General features: G+C 38.2%; 1 protein-coding gene across 7 annotated transcripts in view; it reads right to left on the bottom strand.

The window, feature by feature from the left end:
- LOC137618196 (phosphoribosyl pyrophosphate synthase-associated protein 1) overlaps positions 1-18423 on the bottom strand; it is a 143221-nt gene that overhangs the window by 48721 nt on the left and 76077 nt on the right. For all 7 annotated transcript variants that reach the window (XM_068348284.1, XM_068348286.1, XM_068348281.1 and 4 more), the window contains 2 exons: positions 15727-15851; positions 10640-10727 (listed from right to left, as the gene is read on the bottom strand). In XM_068348284.1, coding sequence (XP_068204385.1) covers positions 10640-10727; positions 15727-15851 — 213 coding nt within the window. The remainder of the gene's footprint in view (positions 1-10639; positions 10728-15726; positions 15852-18423) is intronic.

Below are 18423 nucleotides of genomic sequence, written 5' to 3'. Positions count from 1 at the left end.
GGTAGATAGGTTCCAGACCCGGCCGCGATAGCTGAAAATCCGCGAAGTAGGGACACCATATTTACGTATTTAATTAACATGTATATTCAGACTTTTAAAACCTTCCTTTTACGTAGTACTGTTAACATACTACCCTTTAATGTACAGAACACTTAATGAATGTACTACAGTACCCTAAACTAAAACAGGCACAAATATTAAAGGCGATTTAATATCATGCGTTTCCTAAACACGCCAAAAAGCACGATAAAAAATGACAACCACTGTTTTGCTTACGTTTATCTCTGATCATAATGAAGAAACAGACGCATTTACACATCTGTGTATACTGTAGGTTAGTTTTTGCATCGACAGCAATCTTACCAAGTATTGATTATATGTTGATTTTGTTATTACCAAAGTTTTACTTAATTTTTCTTAGGACTTCCAAATAAATGAAATGAATGCCATTTATATAATGTTTTTCTTTATGACGCCGCCTGAAACGGAAACCTTCCATTCGTTTACTGTACGCTCCATCTTCGATCGTAATAAACAAACGAAGGCATTAAACGCGCATGATGAAAGTGATAAATAATGATATTAAAAGCTTTTAGAAAATATGTTATTTTTATAATAAAATAAATTTTTGAATATACTTACCCGGTGATTATAATAGCTGCAACTCTGTTGCTCGACAGAAAACTCTAAGGAAAAATTCGCCAGCGATCGCTATACAGGTTGCGGGTGTGCCCAACAGCGCCATCTGTCGTCCAAGTACCCAGTACTCAATGTAAACAAAGAACTCAATTTTCTCCTCGGTCCACTGCGTCTCTATTGGGGAGGAAGGGAGGGTCCTTTAATTTATAATCACCGGGTAAGTATATTAAAAAATTTATTTTATTATAAAAATAAAATTTTTCAATATTTAACTTAGCCGGTGATTATAATAGCTGATTCACACCCAGGGGGGTGGGTAGAGACCAGCATTATATGTTTACATTATTATGAGCTAAGAATTTTTATTTCATTTTAGAAGTTATCAAAATAACAAAAACAAAATAAATAGGTACCTGGTAAGGAAGTCGACTTGAACAATTACTCTGCCTTTTTAAGTACGTCTTCCTTACGGAGCCTCGCGATCCTCTCAGGATGCTGATCGACCCCTAGGATCTGAAGTATCAAGGGTTGCAACCCATACAACAGGACCTCATCAAAACCCCTAATCTAGGCGCTTCTCAAGAAATGACTTTGACCACCCGCCAAATCAACCAGGATGCGAAAGGCTTCTTAGCCTTCCGGACAACCCAAAAAACAACAATAAAAACATTTCAAGAGAAAGATTAAAAAGGTTATGGAATTAGGGAATTGTAGTGGATGAGCCCTCACCCACTACTGCACTCGCTGCTACGAATGGTCCCAGAGTGTAGCAGTCCTCGTAAAGAGACTGGACATCCTTAAGATAAAAAGACGCGAACACTGACTTGCTTCTCCAATAGGTTGCGTCCATTATACTTCGCAGAGATCTATTTTGTTTAAAGGCCACGGAAGTTGCGACAGCTCTAACTTCATGTGTCCTTACCCTCAGCAAAGCTTGGTCTTCCTCATTCAGATGGGAATGAGCTTCTCGTATTAACAGTCTGATAAAATAGGATAAGGCATTCTTTGACATAGGCAAAGATGGTTTCTTAACTGAACACCATAAAGCTTCAGACGGGCCTCTTAAAGGTTTAGTTCGTTTTAAATAGAACTTAAGAGCTCTGACAGGGCATAAGACTCTTTCTAGTTCATTTCCAACCATATTCGATAAGCTTGGAATATCGAACGATTTTGGCCAAGGTCGAGAAGGCAGCTCGTTTTTGGCTAGAAAACCAAGTTGTAGAGAACATGTAGCCGTTTCAGATGAGAAACCGATGTTCTTGCTGAAGGCATGAATCTCACTGACTCTTTTAGCTGTGGCTAAGCAAACCAGGAAAAGAGTCTTTAAGGTGAGATCTTTCAGGGAGGCTGATTGTAGCGGCTCGAACCTGTCTGACATGAGGAATCTTAGTACCACGTCTAAATTCCAACCAGGTGTAACCAACCGACGCTCCTTCGTGGTCTCAAAAGACTTAAGGAGGTCCTGTAGATCTTTATTGTTGGAAAGATCTAAGCCTCTGTGACGGAAGACTGATGCCAACATGCTTCTGTAACCCTTGATAGTGGGAGCTGAAAGAAATCGTTCTTTCCTCAGATATAAGAGGAAGTCAGCTATTTGAGTTACAGAGGTACTGGTCGAGGATACTGATACTGACTTGCACCAGTTTCGGAAGACTTCCCACTTCGATTGGTAGACTCTAAGGGTGGATGTTCTCCTTGATCTAGCAATCGCTCTGGCTGCCTCCTTCGAAAAGCCTCTAGCTCTCGAGAGTCTTTCGATAGTCTGAAGGCAGTCAGACGAAGAGCGTGGAGGCCTTGGTGTACCTTCTTTACGTGTGGCTGACGTAGCAGGTCCACCCTTAGGGGAAGTGTTCTGGGAACGTCTACTAGCCATCGAAGTACCTCGGTGAACCATTCTCTCGCGGGCCAGAGGGGAGCAACTAGCGTCAACCTTGTCCCTTCGTGAGAGGCGAACTTCTGCAGTACCTTGTTGACAATCTTGAACGGAGGGAATGCATATAGATCTAGATGAGACCAATCTAGGAGAAAGGCATCTATATGAACTGCTGCTGGGTCCGGGATTGGTGAGCAATAAATTGGGAGCCTCTTGGTCATCGAGGTTGCGAAGAGATCTATGGTCGGCTGGCCCCAGGTGGCCCAAAGACTCTTGCATACATCCTTGTGGAGGGTCCATTCTGTTGGAAGAATTTGTCCCTTCCGACTGAGACAATCTGCCATGACATTCAAGTTGCCTTGGATGAACCTCGTAACTAGCGAAATGTTTAGACTTTTTGACCAGGTGAGGAGGTCCCTTGCGATCTCGTACAGCGTCAGTGAGTGGGTCCCTCCTTGCTTGGAGATGTACGCCAAAGCCGTGGTGTTGTCCGAGTTCACCTCCACCACTTTGCCTTGAAGGAGAGACCTGAAGCTTTTCAAGGCCAGATGTACTGCCAGTAGCTCCTTGCAGTTGATATGCATTGTCCTTTGACTCGAGTTCCATATTCCCGAGCATTCCCGACCGTCTAACGTCGTGCCCCAGCCTACGTCCGATGCGTCCGAGAAGAGAACGTGGTTGGGAGTCTGAACAGCCAGGGGCAGACCCTCTCTGAGGTTGATACTGTCCTTCCACCATGTCAGGCAAGACTTCATCTTCTCGGAAATGGGGATCGAGACCGCTTCTAGCGTCTTGTCCTTTTTCCAGTGAAATGCTAGGTGATATTGAAGAGGACGGAGGTGTAGTCTTCCTAATGCTACGAACTGTTCCAGGGATGATAGCGTCCCTATCAGACTCATCCACTTCCTGACTGAACATCGTTCCTTCTTCAGCATGTTCTGGATGCATAACTGGGCTTGGCTTGTTCTGGGGGCCGACGGAAAAGCCCGAAAAGCTAGACTGTGAATCTCCATCCCTAAATACACAATAGTTTGGGATGGGACCACTTGTGACTTTTCCATATTGACAAGGAGACCCAATTCCTTGGTCAGATCTAGAGTCCACTTTAGATCCTTCAGACAGCGACGACTGGAAGAAGCTCTGAGAAGCCAGTCGTCCAAATAGAGGGAGGCTCGGATGTCCGCTAAATGAAGGAATTTGGCTACATTCCTCATCAGCCTCGTAAACACAAGAGGAGCTGTGCTTAGGCCAAAGCACAGGGCTTGAAACTGGTAGACAACCTTTTCGTAAACGAATCTCAGAAAAGGTTGGGAGTCCGGGTGGATGGGGACGTGGAAGTAGGCGTCCCTTAGGTCTAACGAGACCATCCAGTCTTCCCTTCTGACCGCTGCTAGAACCGACTTTGTGGTCTCCATGGAGAACGTCTGCTTTGTGACAAAGACGTTCAGCGCACTGACGTCTAGCACCGGCCTCCACCCTCCTGTCTTCTTGGACACCAAGAAGAGACGGTTGTAGAATCCTGGGGTTTGATGGTCCAGGACTTTGACTACCGCTCCCTTCTCTAGTAAGAGAGACACTTCCTGTTTCAATGCCCGTCTCTTGTCTTCCTCTCTGTACCTGGGAGAGAGATCGATGGGGGACGTTGCTAGAGGGGGTTTTCGTACAAACGGGATCTTGTACCCTTCTCTGAGCAACTTCACAGATTGTGCATCTGCGCCTCTCTTTTCCCAGGTCTGCCAGAAGTTCTTGAGTCTGGCTCCCACTGCTGTCTGAAGAAGTTGGCAGTCAGACTCTGCCCTTAAAGGACTTGGTTCCTTTCTTCTTTCCACGTCTCCCTTCGGCACGAGCACCTCCTCTGCTGGAGGCTCTGCCACGAAAGGGCGGAATAAAACGTGACGCTGGAGTGTCCATCCTTGGTCTCGCTGACAAGGTAGGCAAAGGGGTAGCTTTGCGAGCAGAGGACGCAACAAGATCATGAGAATCCTTCTGTATCAAAGAAGCAGCAATCTCCTTAATCAGGTCCTCTGGAAAAAGGCACTTAGAAAGGGGAGCAAACAGAAGTTCGGATCTCTGGCATGGTGTGACTCCAGCTGAAAGGAATGAACACAGGTTTTCACGCTTCTTAAGGACTCCGGACACAAAGGATGCAGCAAGCTCATTTGACCCATCACGTATGGCCTTGTCCATGCAGGACATAATGAGCAAGGAAGTCTCCTTCTCCGTCGGAGAGATCTTTCTGCTTAGAGCTCCTAGACACAAGTCTAAGAAGTTGAATACCTCGAAGGCTCTAAATATCCCTTTCAAAAGGTGGTCCAGGTCCGAAGATGACCAACATATCTTCGAGCGTCTCATGGCTAGGCGGCGGGGAGAGTCTACAAGACTTGAGAAGTCGCCCTGGGCAGAGGCAGGAACTCCCAAGACGAGAACTTCTCCCGTGGCATACCAGACGCTCGATCTAGAAGAGAGTCTAGCAGGGGGAAACGTAAAAGCTGTCTTCCCTAAGCTCTTTTTGGACTGCAGCCATTCTCCAATCACTCGCAAAGCTCTCTTGGACGAGCGTGCGAGGACGAGTCTAGTAAAGGCAGGAGCAGTTGACGGCATGCCTAACACAAACTCTGACGGAGGCGAACGCGGAGCTACAGACACAAACTGGTCCGGAAACATCTCTTTGAACAGGGCCAAAACTTTCCTAAAGTCCAAAGAGGGTTGCGTAGACTTGGGCTCGTCCAGTTCTGAGTGTGGTTCATCTTCATGTGCAGCACCATCATCATCAGAAAGTCCCTCATCCGATAACTGATGAGGGAACGGCAACGGAGTGGGTAACGGCTGGTTGGCTGAGTCCGGCCGCACGGGTGCATGCGTGACTGAGCCGGACGCAACGTCATGGAACTGTTGCCCAGTCTGTGAGCTGGCAACAACCATAGCAGCGCGGGGACGCACAGCGTCTACTCCAGACTGTCTAGACTGATGTGGGTGCGCAGAGGCAACCACACTGGGTTGCGGAGGTTGACGCACCGCGTCAAAACAAAACAACTCTGACGGTTGTTGAACCTCACGGACGTCAACGGATACCTCCGTGCGTCGCTGAACGTCAACATGCGGCTGGCAGATCACACTGGAACGCATGGGTGGCGGAACTCTCTCAACTGGAGTGCGTGAGAAGGTTACCTCAGCGTCCCCAGGACGCACAACCGATCGTGTGGGTGGTTGTAGGCAAGGAGCTGCACTAGCTACTGGTGCGGCAGCAACCTTCTCCGCACGAAAGTCCTGCATAAGCGACGTGAGTTGCGACTGCATGTCTTGCAGTAAAGACCACTTAGGGTCTACAGGAGCAGGTGCGGCGACAGACGGTGTAACTGTCTGAAGCGGTACCGCTTTACCTCTCTTAGGAGGTGAGTAGTCATCGGATGACTGCAGCAAGTCCGAACTGACCCAGTGGCTACAGCTGGGCCGTTGGACTTGCGCGGAAGGGACCGACTTGCGCTTTAACGGTCGTGAGACCTTGGTCCATGGTTTCTTGCGAGAAACCTCTTCCGCAGACGAGGTATAAATGGGCCCTCTCGTCTTTGTGTGGTAGGGGCGATCTTGGGTAGATACGCCCGAAACCACGGAGGGAACGTCTGTTCGCTGATTAAAGCCTCTCGAACCCATTTGTCGTACGACATTGCTTCTCCCCTGGACTTGGGAGCTTGCAAGAGGTCCCGGACTAGGAGGACGACAGGCACGAACAGACGAACCCTCAAGCGCAACACTATCACTCACTTTATCACTTCCCACTGCACTTTTACACTTCAGCTCCTTGACATCCGCCATGAGCTGATTACGGTCACTAGCCAGTGACTCAACTCTCTCACCCAGAGCTTGGATGGCACGCATCATATCAGCCATCGAAGGTTCCTGAGTGCCAGAAGGGGGATTAGGAGCAACCACTACAGGGGAAGGAATAGGTTGTGGGGCATGAGGAGAGGAAATGTCAATAGAACGAGAGGAACTTCTCCTAACTCTATCTCTCTCTAGCCTACGTGTATATTTTTGGAATTCGATAAAATCGAATTCCGAAAGCCCAACGCACTCCTCACATCGATCTTCCAATTGACAGGTTTTATCCCGACAATTGGAACAAACAGTGTGAGGGTCGATAGAGGCCTTCGGAAGACGCCTTGAACAGTCCCTAGCATTGCACTTCCTAAATTTTGGGACTTGTGAAGGGTCAGCCATTTTGAATTGGTCAAAGGGGAATTCAAAAACTATCAAAAAGTCATCAACAAAGAATCCGTAATCAAAAAGAGTTCAAGGAATTGTGAAGAAAAGGCCTGCACAGCGAAAGCTCAAAACTAGAATAGTGTACTTCACCAATTAGTTGTGAAAACAAATCCAGTTAGCAACAGCGAATAAGTACGTCTTGTCGGGAGCACGACAGAGAGAAAATTGAGTTCTTTGTTTACATTGAGTACTGGGTACTTGGATGACAGATGGCGCTGTTGGGCACACCCGCAACCTGTATAGCGATCGCTGGCGAATTTTTCCTTAGAGTTTTCTGTCGAGCAACAGAGTTGCAGCTATTATAATCACCGGCTAAGTTAAATATTGAAAAATGTTATTACAAATATTATTTACCGTATCTATATAAAATCCTACATACGTAGCAAAGCAGGAAAACAATTTTTTTTCTTTTTTTTTTTTGCCGTTTAATCAACAATAACAAACTGCCGCTAATGACCGAATGATAATTTACGATAATTCTAAACTGTTACTAAAGATGATTCTCCATTCCATATCCAAAATACTTTTCCTAACTTCAGTTATAAGTCAACTTGTACCCGCCTCAATTATGAAACCATCTAAAGAAAAAAAAAAAAAAAAGTAAAGAGAAGAAGCAAGTACTAGGCCGATTTTTAAAGTTGTCGAACAATTAAGTTACCGCTATAACATTCGATGTGACATAGTGCAAGATTGGAGAAAGTAAGGAAAACTGAATCATGATTTTGATTTTCAATATGAATGAAACTTTGTGAAGCAACAAAGATTTCATTTGTTAGTGAGATAGAGGTAAGGAATGAGAGGTAGTGAAAAGTAGCTCACAGAGAGAGAGAGAGAGAGAGAGAGAGAGAGAGAGAGAGAGAGAGAGAGAGAGAGAGAGAGAGAGATTGTTTTAAATGTAATAAACAAAAAATATGATGGGTTATAACACATTGGTACTTATGTAATATCAACTGTATAGATGGTTTGAATAAGTTAAGAAATGGTATAAACAATACTTCGTGCGCGCATATTCTTGAGACCGGCAACTAGACGTCAGCTGATCTGATCACAGCCAAAAGTAAAACAAAAAGAAGTCAACAATACTCGATTTTTAAAACACACCCGAAATTTAAAAACAAAAGTACACGCATTCTTAATGTGCAATTAACTATTTAAAGAGTAGCAATTTTCTAGAATAAAATGATGTTTCCCCCAAAAATAGTAGTTTTCTGATGAAATAGGATGCCGTATTTAATGAAAAAAGTCCGCGAAGTCGTGAATCCGCGATGGTCGAACCGCGAAGTAGCGAGGGCTCACTATATATATATATATATATATATATATATATATATATATATATATATATATATATATATAGATAGATAGATAGATAAATAGACAGATAGATAGATAGATATATCTTATTGCCTTTGTCCCCTACAACAATTGACCAATTAGACTTCTAATATAATATTGCAGCTCATGTTACAGTCTGAAAGACTTCTCAGAATTAATAAGCTCAGCCAATGATATCTCAGAATGTGGAAAATTAAGAGAAATTTCTAAGTTTAAAGCTTGATATATAGATTCTAAGCATTGGGCACTAGAACATTAATCTTATGTAATTAATAATGTCTTTATTTGGTCATTCCATTCTGGCATTTTACTTTCGTAACTTTTAGTAAAACTACATTACTACAGTGCTATTGATAAAAGTCAATTCCCTCAGAATGAATAGCATTTACAGGATCTGGCAGGAGAGTTGCCATGAATGTGGTAGTTGTTCAATGCCAAGATAAGTTAAGCTAATAAAATGTTAATGATACAGACTAGAAACATATATATATATATAAAGACAGTGGTTATACTTTAAGAAAGTAATCCAGATCTTGAAACTTTTTTGTTTTCTTCTGCCAGCGAAAAGATCCCTGTGGTAATAGAGATCAACAATACAGTACAGAGTGAAAAGGATTATGTAAGGTCTGGAATTCGTTTTTTTTTATTATACATTTAATAGTTGCAAGGATTTTTGTTTTAGTTACATTGCTTTTAGCTGTGGTTATTTGATGGATATTTGTTATGAACATCATTCAGTTTTTGTTTCTGGAATCTGGGTAATACAACCCATCGTTATTTTGAATAGGAAAGATGGATTATAAGAGTTTATTCTTTCCTTGGACAAGGCAAGAGCAATAAGTTATGGGAATGTTTGGAAGACCTGTTGATTCATGTTTAAAAACTTAAAAGATTTACTTTTGGCTTTAGGATTACCACTTCCACCCAACAACATAGTGTGGTAGTCAGTAATGTGCCCTATAGGAAAGATTCATGAATATAAACAGAATTTTAATAGTAAGATTCACAATTTTTATACTGTACTTGCCTCTAGGTCGTGTTATGCAAGTATCAAAATAAATCATTATAGTTAAAATTCTTCTTTTCACACTTTACTATATTTCTTCAATCTGCTTTGTGTTGTGAATATAAAGGGTGGTGGAAGTAGGTACCCACCATAAATGAATGCTTTATTCTACAACAGTACATGTTCATAAATTCTAATCTGAATATTTAATCTTAGTTGTTCCATTCCCTTGGGGACCTTTATGTCCCTTGATCTTTTTTATAAATTTTTGTGCCATATTATTGAAATTACTAATTTTTACTCTTTCTCTAGACACCCAGCACTTTATCTTCTATTCTACATGAATCTTAGTTCCTATATCTATATTTCTATCACTAATAACAATAAAACCAGTAAAAGGGAGAAGATGGCCATTCATGATTAGGAGAAGACTGGAGGTTATATAAACTATTCACAAGGAAGTAAGATTACAAATCAAACAATGACCTCCAAAGAGGAATATATGACTTAGAAAACAGAATAGTGGAGCAGATGTGATGAACATTAATGATGATACTTAAACTTGTCTGTATATAATTGTGAAGGGAGGCGTGTAAGATAACACTCATAGTTACCATTAAACACTCAACACAAATGACAAAACACTGTGGGACTAGTTTTCTTAAAGATTTCCCAGATTTGTATTCATAAAATATATTTTCAAAGAAAACATGTTTAAAAATCAAGACACAGACTTAAAATTTCAAGAATATTTTTCAAAGAGTGATAGTGACATATTAGAATGTGGCTGTAAAAATTTAACTTCTTGGCTTTTGTTCATATCTGGATGTGTTATTTCTTACAATTCATTTATTCTTTATGATGAAAACCAATGTTCGCCCTACAGTAGTTAAGACTATTTCAAAACCATTTTCCCTCTTAAAATTCTCCTCTCTTAATCATTCACAATAGGCACATAAAATTTCTTGGAATGAAGTGCCTATAACAAATTGTGCAGTTGCACACCTCTGTTCTATGTCCCCAAGTTCCATAACTTAAGTTTCAACCTATCATTCACATGCTATTAATAAACTAAGCTTTCATAAATATTACTTATACAAAACCTTGGGAGGTTCCCTTAATTTTTATCTCTTTTGGAGACCTATAATAGGAGGGATTCTGTGGATCACCAGCCCTTCAAGATGTTTCAACATTCACATTAAACAAAACTTGCATTAAAAAAAATTTGAAAATATAATCATACACAAATCTCAGTGCTTCTTGTCAACCCTTATGACCTTGGCAACACAATTAATTATGCAACACTGTATGTTTTATGTAGACAGTGTAATAAAATAAATTAATGAAAATGTACTTTGATACGATAATTGTATCTTAACCAAAAGTAGACTGTGCAACAAATTACCTGAACACAACACCATGTCCCAAAAGAGCTATTTTCATCTTGTGCAGTACAATTATAAATACCTCCAGGATACATCTTGACATAAGAGTCAAATATGAAAAAGAGGAAAATCACTAACCGAGTCGTAAACGTTCTGCATAGGATGTGGCCTTCTTAGCTGAACCAGGATCACGAGCCACTATCACTGCATTGCGGTAGTCAGGGATCTGAAATTAAAAACGATATTGGAATGATAAAAAATTCCAGATATCTTCATTATCTACATTTTAGGCTTGTACAAATGAACTTATTATTCCTTTTACCCTGAGGACATACAGGGCCATGAAGATGGTGCAAGTATCTTTGCAAACCAAAAGTAAAAATAAAGCATTTCCATGAAACATTTCATAACTTGAAATAGCATAAAGAAAAAAATTACCAATAAACCAAATAGAAAATTTTAATAAAAGTTTTTGCATACTTAGAAAACTACCTACAAAACCACTTAGAAGAAATAAATGGATATATTTATGAGAAAGTGAATTTGAAATGAAGAATAATGCCAAGAATTTTAAATGCGTTACACAGTTTCAGAAAAGCTGAGATAGAAAGATCTGCAGTTGGGGATCCATTATCCTAGACTACTAATAATCATACTGTATTTTGCGTATTGTTAAGCAAAATTTGTTAAGCAAAATTTGTATTACGGTATACATCCATATTAGGATGAGATATTCAGCAACCATAGGTCTCTGCTGCAAAAGGGAGCAATGCAGAGTACCATGATTCACATATGCAACAAGCTTACAATCAAGACAAAACCACACATCATGTGTATAGTTTATGATATAAAAATTACCGGTCTGAGAGCATTGCCATGAAATTGCATTACCATACTAACTATTGTGCCATTAACAACAAATTTAGCAAATTTGTTGTTGATGGGCACCATAGTGAGTATACGAATGTGATATCTGGTGTTCCTCACGGTAGTGTTCTTGGTCCATTACTTTTCATACAATATACACATGATATGTGGTTTAGTCTAGAAAACAAGCTTGTTGCATATGCAGATGATGCTACTCTCTCTGCATCAATTCCATCTCCTGGGATTGCTGAATCCCTTAATAGAGATCTAGCTAAAAAAAATTAGTGCATGGTGCAAATTATGGGGTATGAAGTTGAATCCCAACAATATGATTCTAAGTAGGTCAAGGACTGTGGCTCCTCAACATCTGGATCTGAGAATTGATAATGTTTCTTCAACTTTGACGTTTTTAAAATTTTAGGTGTGATTCTCGACAACAAATTGACTTTTGAGAAACACATTAGGTCAGTGTCTTCTTCAATTGCAAAAAAAATTGGCTAATTGAGAAAGTTTCAATATCTTTAGTGATCTATCTATTCTAAAGTGTTTTAATTCTTTCATCTTATCTTGTTTCAAGTATTGTTCTCCTGTCTGGTCTTCAGCTGCTGATTCTCATCTTAATTTGTTGGACAGGAATTTACGGTCTATTAAATTTCTTACTCCTGATCTAGATATTAACCTCTGGCACCGTAGTTCAATTAGTTCTTTATGCATATTGCATAATATTTTTCATAATTCGGACCATCCTTTACATTCAGATTGTCCCAGAGAGTTCCATCAAGTTCATAATACAGTACTAGGTATGCAGTTAATTCTAATAGTCAGGCCTTCTCCATCATGAGGCTCAATACTGCACAGTATTCTAGAAGTTTTATTCCAGCTATGACCAAGTTGTGGAATGATCTTCCTAATCGGGTAGTTGAATCAGTAGAACTTCAAAAGTTCAAACTTGCAGCAAATGTTTTTGTTGAACAGGCTTACATAAATCCTTTTATAATTTATATAGCAAATACCATATCTGTTTTAATGTTGTTGATGTTTTTAAAATACTTTAATTTTTCATTACTCCTTATATTGTTTATTTATTTCTTTATTTCCTTTCCTCACTGGGCTATTTGTCCCTTTTGGAGCCCTCTGGCTTAAAACATCTTGCTTTTCCAACTAGGGTTGTACAGCTTAGCTAGTAATAATAATAATAATAATAATAATAATAATAATAATAATAATAATAATAATAATAATAGTACAGTAATTTCTGTGGGATTGGAAAACGTATGCCAACGTAGAAATACACTAAAACAGATATCTTCAATTTTGCAGTTTGGCCTCAATAATTATCAAGCAAATAAAGCTCTTGGGATAAAAGACTGAATTAGCAATGTAGCATAGATATTACTGCACTGTATATTTCTTCACTTGCATACATAATCACGAATAAGGACTAGAATCTCAAGTATTTTGGTTGGTGGTAGGGTGAGATGTTAGAATCCCGTCTCTAAGCTGGGGGTGTCAGGGGGGTTTAAGTAATGCCTCTGGTAAGGAATGTCGCCATTGGCTAAAGAGTGGTGTGATTCTGCATGTTAACATAAAAACAGACTAAAATAGCTCTTGCACAACCAGGAATAAAGGCTAGAATCTGAAAGACTTCATTGGATGCTGAAGAAAGGAGGAGGGGCTAATATCAGGGAGGGGAGAAGATTTTAGTGAAATTTCCCGACTGTGAACTGCGTGGCATACAAACATGTGCTGTACTCATTTGTATGAAATGAGTGATTTTACCTTCCATACAGTTTATATATGTAAATGACATATCCCGGATGTCATATTGTGTATCACAGGGCATATTTTGACGTCAAACAACGTCACTGTAGCGAAGGGGTTAAAATTTGGGCAGCAATAAACATGACTACAACTACAGCAACACTACGTATCTGAAAAGCATTACCAACTTCCAACAAGTGAAAAAGTATCTCTTCTAGCTAATTTTAAAAAACTGAATATAGTACTTAAAAGGTAAGAAATCAGTTATTTACAAAAATTATGCTTTAGAGCTAACCCCCTGTACTTCTTTCTAGATACAAAGATGAAGAAAAATACCCTTATTTTTGTTGACCTAAAAACTAAATTAGTCAGTTTCACGGAATTGGGCACATTGAATTGGTCACTCCTCTACTGACTGCCAAACATATAGGTGAAAAGGGTTGCCTTTTCCTTTTGGCAACAAGTAACAGAGTCATCTGGGTTAAGCAAAAGAGAAACTTCAAGAATGCATATATGAGTGCAGCTCTAAGGGTAAGCCCACAGTTTGTGTTAATAGGCTGTACAAAATAGGGTTTCTTTAATGATTAATTTGTTTTCATTTTCAGTTAAGAACATAAAACATTCTTTACAATACCTTGTAGTTAAGTATAATTATTCTAAGTCAATCTTACTTTTTCTACATCCAAGTAACCCTACTGTTTCTCAAAGTACACACATCAACAATTTTCACTGAATCAGTCATTGACCTTGATATAACATTTAAACTCCTAAAAATTATCTATCAAAAACTTGTAATTAAAGAATGAGAGGCTAATAAGTTTTATACAAGTGTAACTCAACTTAATGGAAAAGATAAACACGACACCATTCTACTCTGCTTGAAATATTATATATCGAAAACCCTAACGCTATGGCAATCAGTGGTAGAAACAAAATTTACCTAACCTCTTATGTTGGGCATTAATATCAATAAACACCAAAAGCAGAATTTTAATAAAATCTATTATTTCAATACTTACCTTCCGCTCATCATTTTAATATCACTGGCTTCCCAAACTCTAATTAACAGAACCAATTTTCTTTTTTTACTCCTCTCCCCTGTGATGCCTAGTCATATCAACAGTTGGTGCATTCGTAGGAACTCAACATGCAGTTACTATATAACCAGCACTTCATATAATCATTGTGGAATGCAATGTGTGGACTAGCCTAGACAACTCGATTTGATTTAGCATTTTGAAAATACAGGTAGTTTGATAGTAAAATTTAAACAAGAGTTACAAGGTATGTCTTCATCTAGTTTTAAGATACAGGTGTGCACCAAATGTTTAAAAAAACATATGGTAGAATAAGTCAATTTGGTACTACAAGAGGTATTTTCTAACCTTTAGGGTGTGGGCAAAATAAGTCACTGAACAGTTATAGCGATTACTTAGTAATGCTGTCATGTGTGAGAAAATAGGTGATGAATGTATAAGGAATGTGCCAGACTATTAAGTACTGTATAAGTGTAGGCAAAGGAAAGGGCAATAACTTGAGAAGAACCTCTCCTCAAACTTTCGGACCAATCCTTAAAGGATTTTATAACTCTTTAGTGGTAGTTTTGCAATGGATGGCTGATGTATTGGCCTTCCTGTTATGCTGCTAGATAACACAGTGCTTACCCAGACATTTTCTTTTTTTTTTTTGACAGGCAAAAATTCTTTTTGAAATCGTAGATAAAGCAAGACGTATAGTTTATCAATAGCAAATCATAACGAGTTTTCAAGATCTGTACTTCTACTTTCAAGTTTAGTTCAGTTAACTATGTTGTGCATTAATCATCCACCTAATTTTCAACACAAAGTGATACTGTAGCCCTAATGCATGCTCTGCTATTTTGGTAATTTTATTTTGACATTGAATGTTTAGTCATATAAGATGGGCATTACTATTCCAGCTTTCAGCTTGCATGAGTATTCAGGATGATAGATAAATATCATTTTTTTTTACAACATAAGCTACAATTGTAATACAAGAATTCTAATAGTAAAAGATTTCTACTGAAAAGTACCATAAACTCTAAAATCACATTGAACAGATATCATGATCATGACCTGACCAACAATATAATTATAAACATTTTCAAAAGAATTACCCAAATGAGAGGCCAACTCTTATTTCATATTAGCAGCAAAATTCCAAAAATATTTCGAAAATGTTGTCACATTATAGAAAAGATAGGGCAGTATTAATTCAAACCCAATTAACTTTCTAATGACAAATTCCATTATTTTACCATGATTTTAATCCTTCATTATTATGAAAATCATAGATGAAAATAATCTAATAATATTAGATCTTGAAATAAAATTTTTAAAGTAAAGTGACAAAAGAAATAAAGGCAAAATTCAATTTACTACCTCAAAATCTTTATTACTTAACCTGGAGACCAAATGCAAAAGGTGAATAAACAGTTTACATTAAATAAAAATTTCAATAAACATTTTTGTTGAATTTTGGACTGGAGACCTGTAAGTCAACATGAACAGAAATGTAATAGTAAATTATCTTTCCAAGTGTTATCAGTCACAAAATCAATTCCTCTTCATACTTACACATTCCTGGATATATTGGAGCAAAAATGGCGAGGCTCTCAAATTATCAACAGGACATTCAAAGAAACCTTGTATTTCTTTCTGGTGAAGATCCATAGTTATCACGTGTGTTAAGCCAGCTTTATCTGAAAAAGATGAATAATTTAATAATGGAAACTAATAATAATAAGATAAACCACAATTGCAAACAATTTAAAGGTACAATATCTGCTTTAAATTTATTAATAACTCTGAATCCATTAAAAGTTACTTCTGCAGTTAACCCTACGAATCTCATTGGACATATTTTCACTGCATTCAAAACATGAGACATTACCTATATCTAGTATTCTTAGTTTCATTTTACTATTTAGGGTTAAGCTCCTCTGTGATTGCCAAGGACTTTCCAATAAAGGTCAATTAAGGGAATCCAATACAATAGGATACTGTATACCAAAGAAATATTGTCTTCCCTTTTTTATGACAGTGTTTCAACATGCAAGGCATGGATTCAGTGTGTACAGCATGAAGAAGATCCATGGGTTCAGGCTCTATTGAACCCATCACAGCATCTATAATGCTGGTTTTGTTGCTCACTTATTAGGCATCCTGACATCGAAGGTCAATGACTATATCATTTATTATAAATAAAGACTAAAAGAATTTTCAATTAAAACCAGAAAAGTAAATATGTCATAAAAGTTGAATAGCCTTCAGAAGACCTCTTTCTGAAATACACTTAAAAATGCAACTAACATTGTACGACACATCATGTCCAAGGATCTTGGCAAGGATGTACCTGCCATCCTCACCTCGAGCCTCAAGAAGATATCTACAATCAGACCTCGTCAATCGCAGTTTTGGTTTTTTGCAGCCAAGGAGGATTAAAAGGAAAAAAGAAAAAAAAAATGTAGTTATTGTTCACTCCACATTAAGAATTTGATTTCTAATAGTTGGCAACAGCATGGGGATGGCCAAGAACAAAGCAATACCTATTAAATAAAAATTCTCATAAAAACAGCAATAAAATTAAATCTGGGCAATGATTTCAAATAGCCACGCTCCTTTACAATGAGAGCGCTGCGCGCCATTATCCTAGCTCTCTCTATACAGTGTGTATCCATTTACTGTGGTAAAAAATTACAGCTATATTTTAAATAAACCAGATTCTGATTAAACTGGTGTTTCACTTACCTGTATCCAATAATAATGGATGTAATATTCACAACTTAGTATCAAATTTATAATTAAATACATAGCGAATTATAATCTTATTCATTGTTTACTTTCAAATCAGCTGATCAACCCTGCCTAGTCCGTCGTCAACCTCAATTTTCGGATCAAATAAGTCGCTTATTATTACGGCATGTTACTGCCGATAAACAATATTTTATAGTTTTTAGCTCTGTGGTGCTTGATTATAAAACCTCAATAGAGACTTAGCAAAGAAACAAAAATTTCATTTATTGAGAGAGAGAGAGAGAGAGAGAGAGAGAGAGGAGAGAGAGAGAGAGAGAGAGAGAGAGAGAGAGAGAGAGAGAGAGAGAGAGAGAGCTCTCCCTCTTTATTTGAAGTTTTCTGGACTCTCTCTCTCTCTCTCTCTCAATATTCTATTTTGTTTCAGAAGCATTATTGCATTTTAAAAAATTATTATTTAATTAGTTAATTGTGCTTTAAGTTTTAGATTTTGGGTGTATTTTATCAAGCTCAGTATTTTGGGTGGCGTGATCAGATTAGATGATCTGATCACTTGTTTTGGATGACTGGGAATGTTTACATCATTTGCCTGCAAATTTTGAGGTTTCGGACAACCACCACTACCATGGTTTTCAATTTAAAATATATTGAATCAAGTTTTCTTTTTTATAAATTTGTTCGCATCATTGTTTTCCTGTATACCTAATGTAGATACCAATAACCTGCAAATTTTGAGGTTTCGGACAACCACCACTACCGCAATAGTAGTGGTGATTGTCCGAAACCTCAAAATTTGAAGGTTATCGGTACCTACACTATGGTATACAGGAAAACAATGATGGCAAAACAAATTTAAAAAAAAAAAAAACTTAATTAACTTGAAATTAAAAACCATCTTAAATCAACCTACCATTCGAACTATTAAACATGTTTTAAAAAATTCATCAGGACATCATCGTCTTGGGGATAATCTTCGTTGCTTTCGTTTGCACTACTAGCAGAGTAGCACTGTCACCGTCCTCTGTTTGTCTAAATTGGTTGAAATGCTATTGCTATATACTCAGAAATGCAAAATAAATTAAATAAGAGTGATTTATATCATACTTTTGCTAAACGTGACACCTAAAACCGATACCCTTGCTTAGTTTACGTTCTATCGACGATCATAACAAACAAACAAACGCATTTACACATCTGTGTATAGGTTTAAATTCAACATAAATGTAATAAGAGCGACTTTATACCATGGTTTTTTTTCGATCATGACGAACAAACAAACCCATTTACACATGCAAGTGATAACCAATGATACTAAGAGCTTTTAGTAAAGATGGTATTATGAATAAAGATTATATGTGCGATAAAATATTTATAACCATAGTGTAGTAACAGGCTGGCCTTGAAATTGCCATCTGCCCATTACATGGAGTAGATGATAAAAATGCTTTTTTTAAAGGAAATTTTTGGGTTCACCATTTACAAGGGGTCATCCTTTACACGGTAATATACGGTATATGTTTT

This window comes from Palaemon carinicauda, chromosome 24 (assembly GCF_036898095.1).
Source record: "Palaemon carinicauda isolate YSFRI2023 chromosome 24, ASM3689809v2, whole genome shotgun sequence".
Classification (NCBI taxonomy): domain Eukaryota; kingdom Metazoa; phylum Arthropoda; class Malacostraca; order Decapoda; family Palaemonidae; genus Palaemon; species Palaemon carinicauda.
This window is presented reverse-complemented; position numbering and strand designations above follow the sequence as displayed.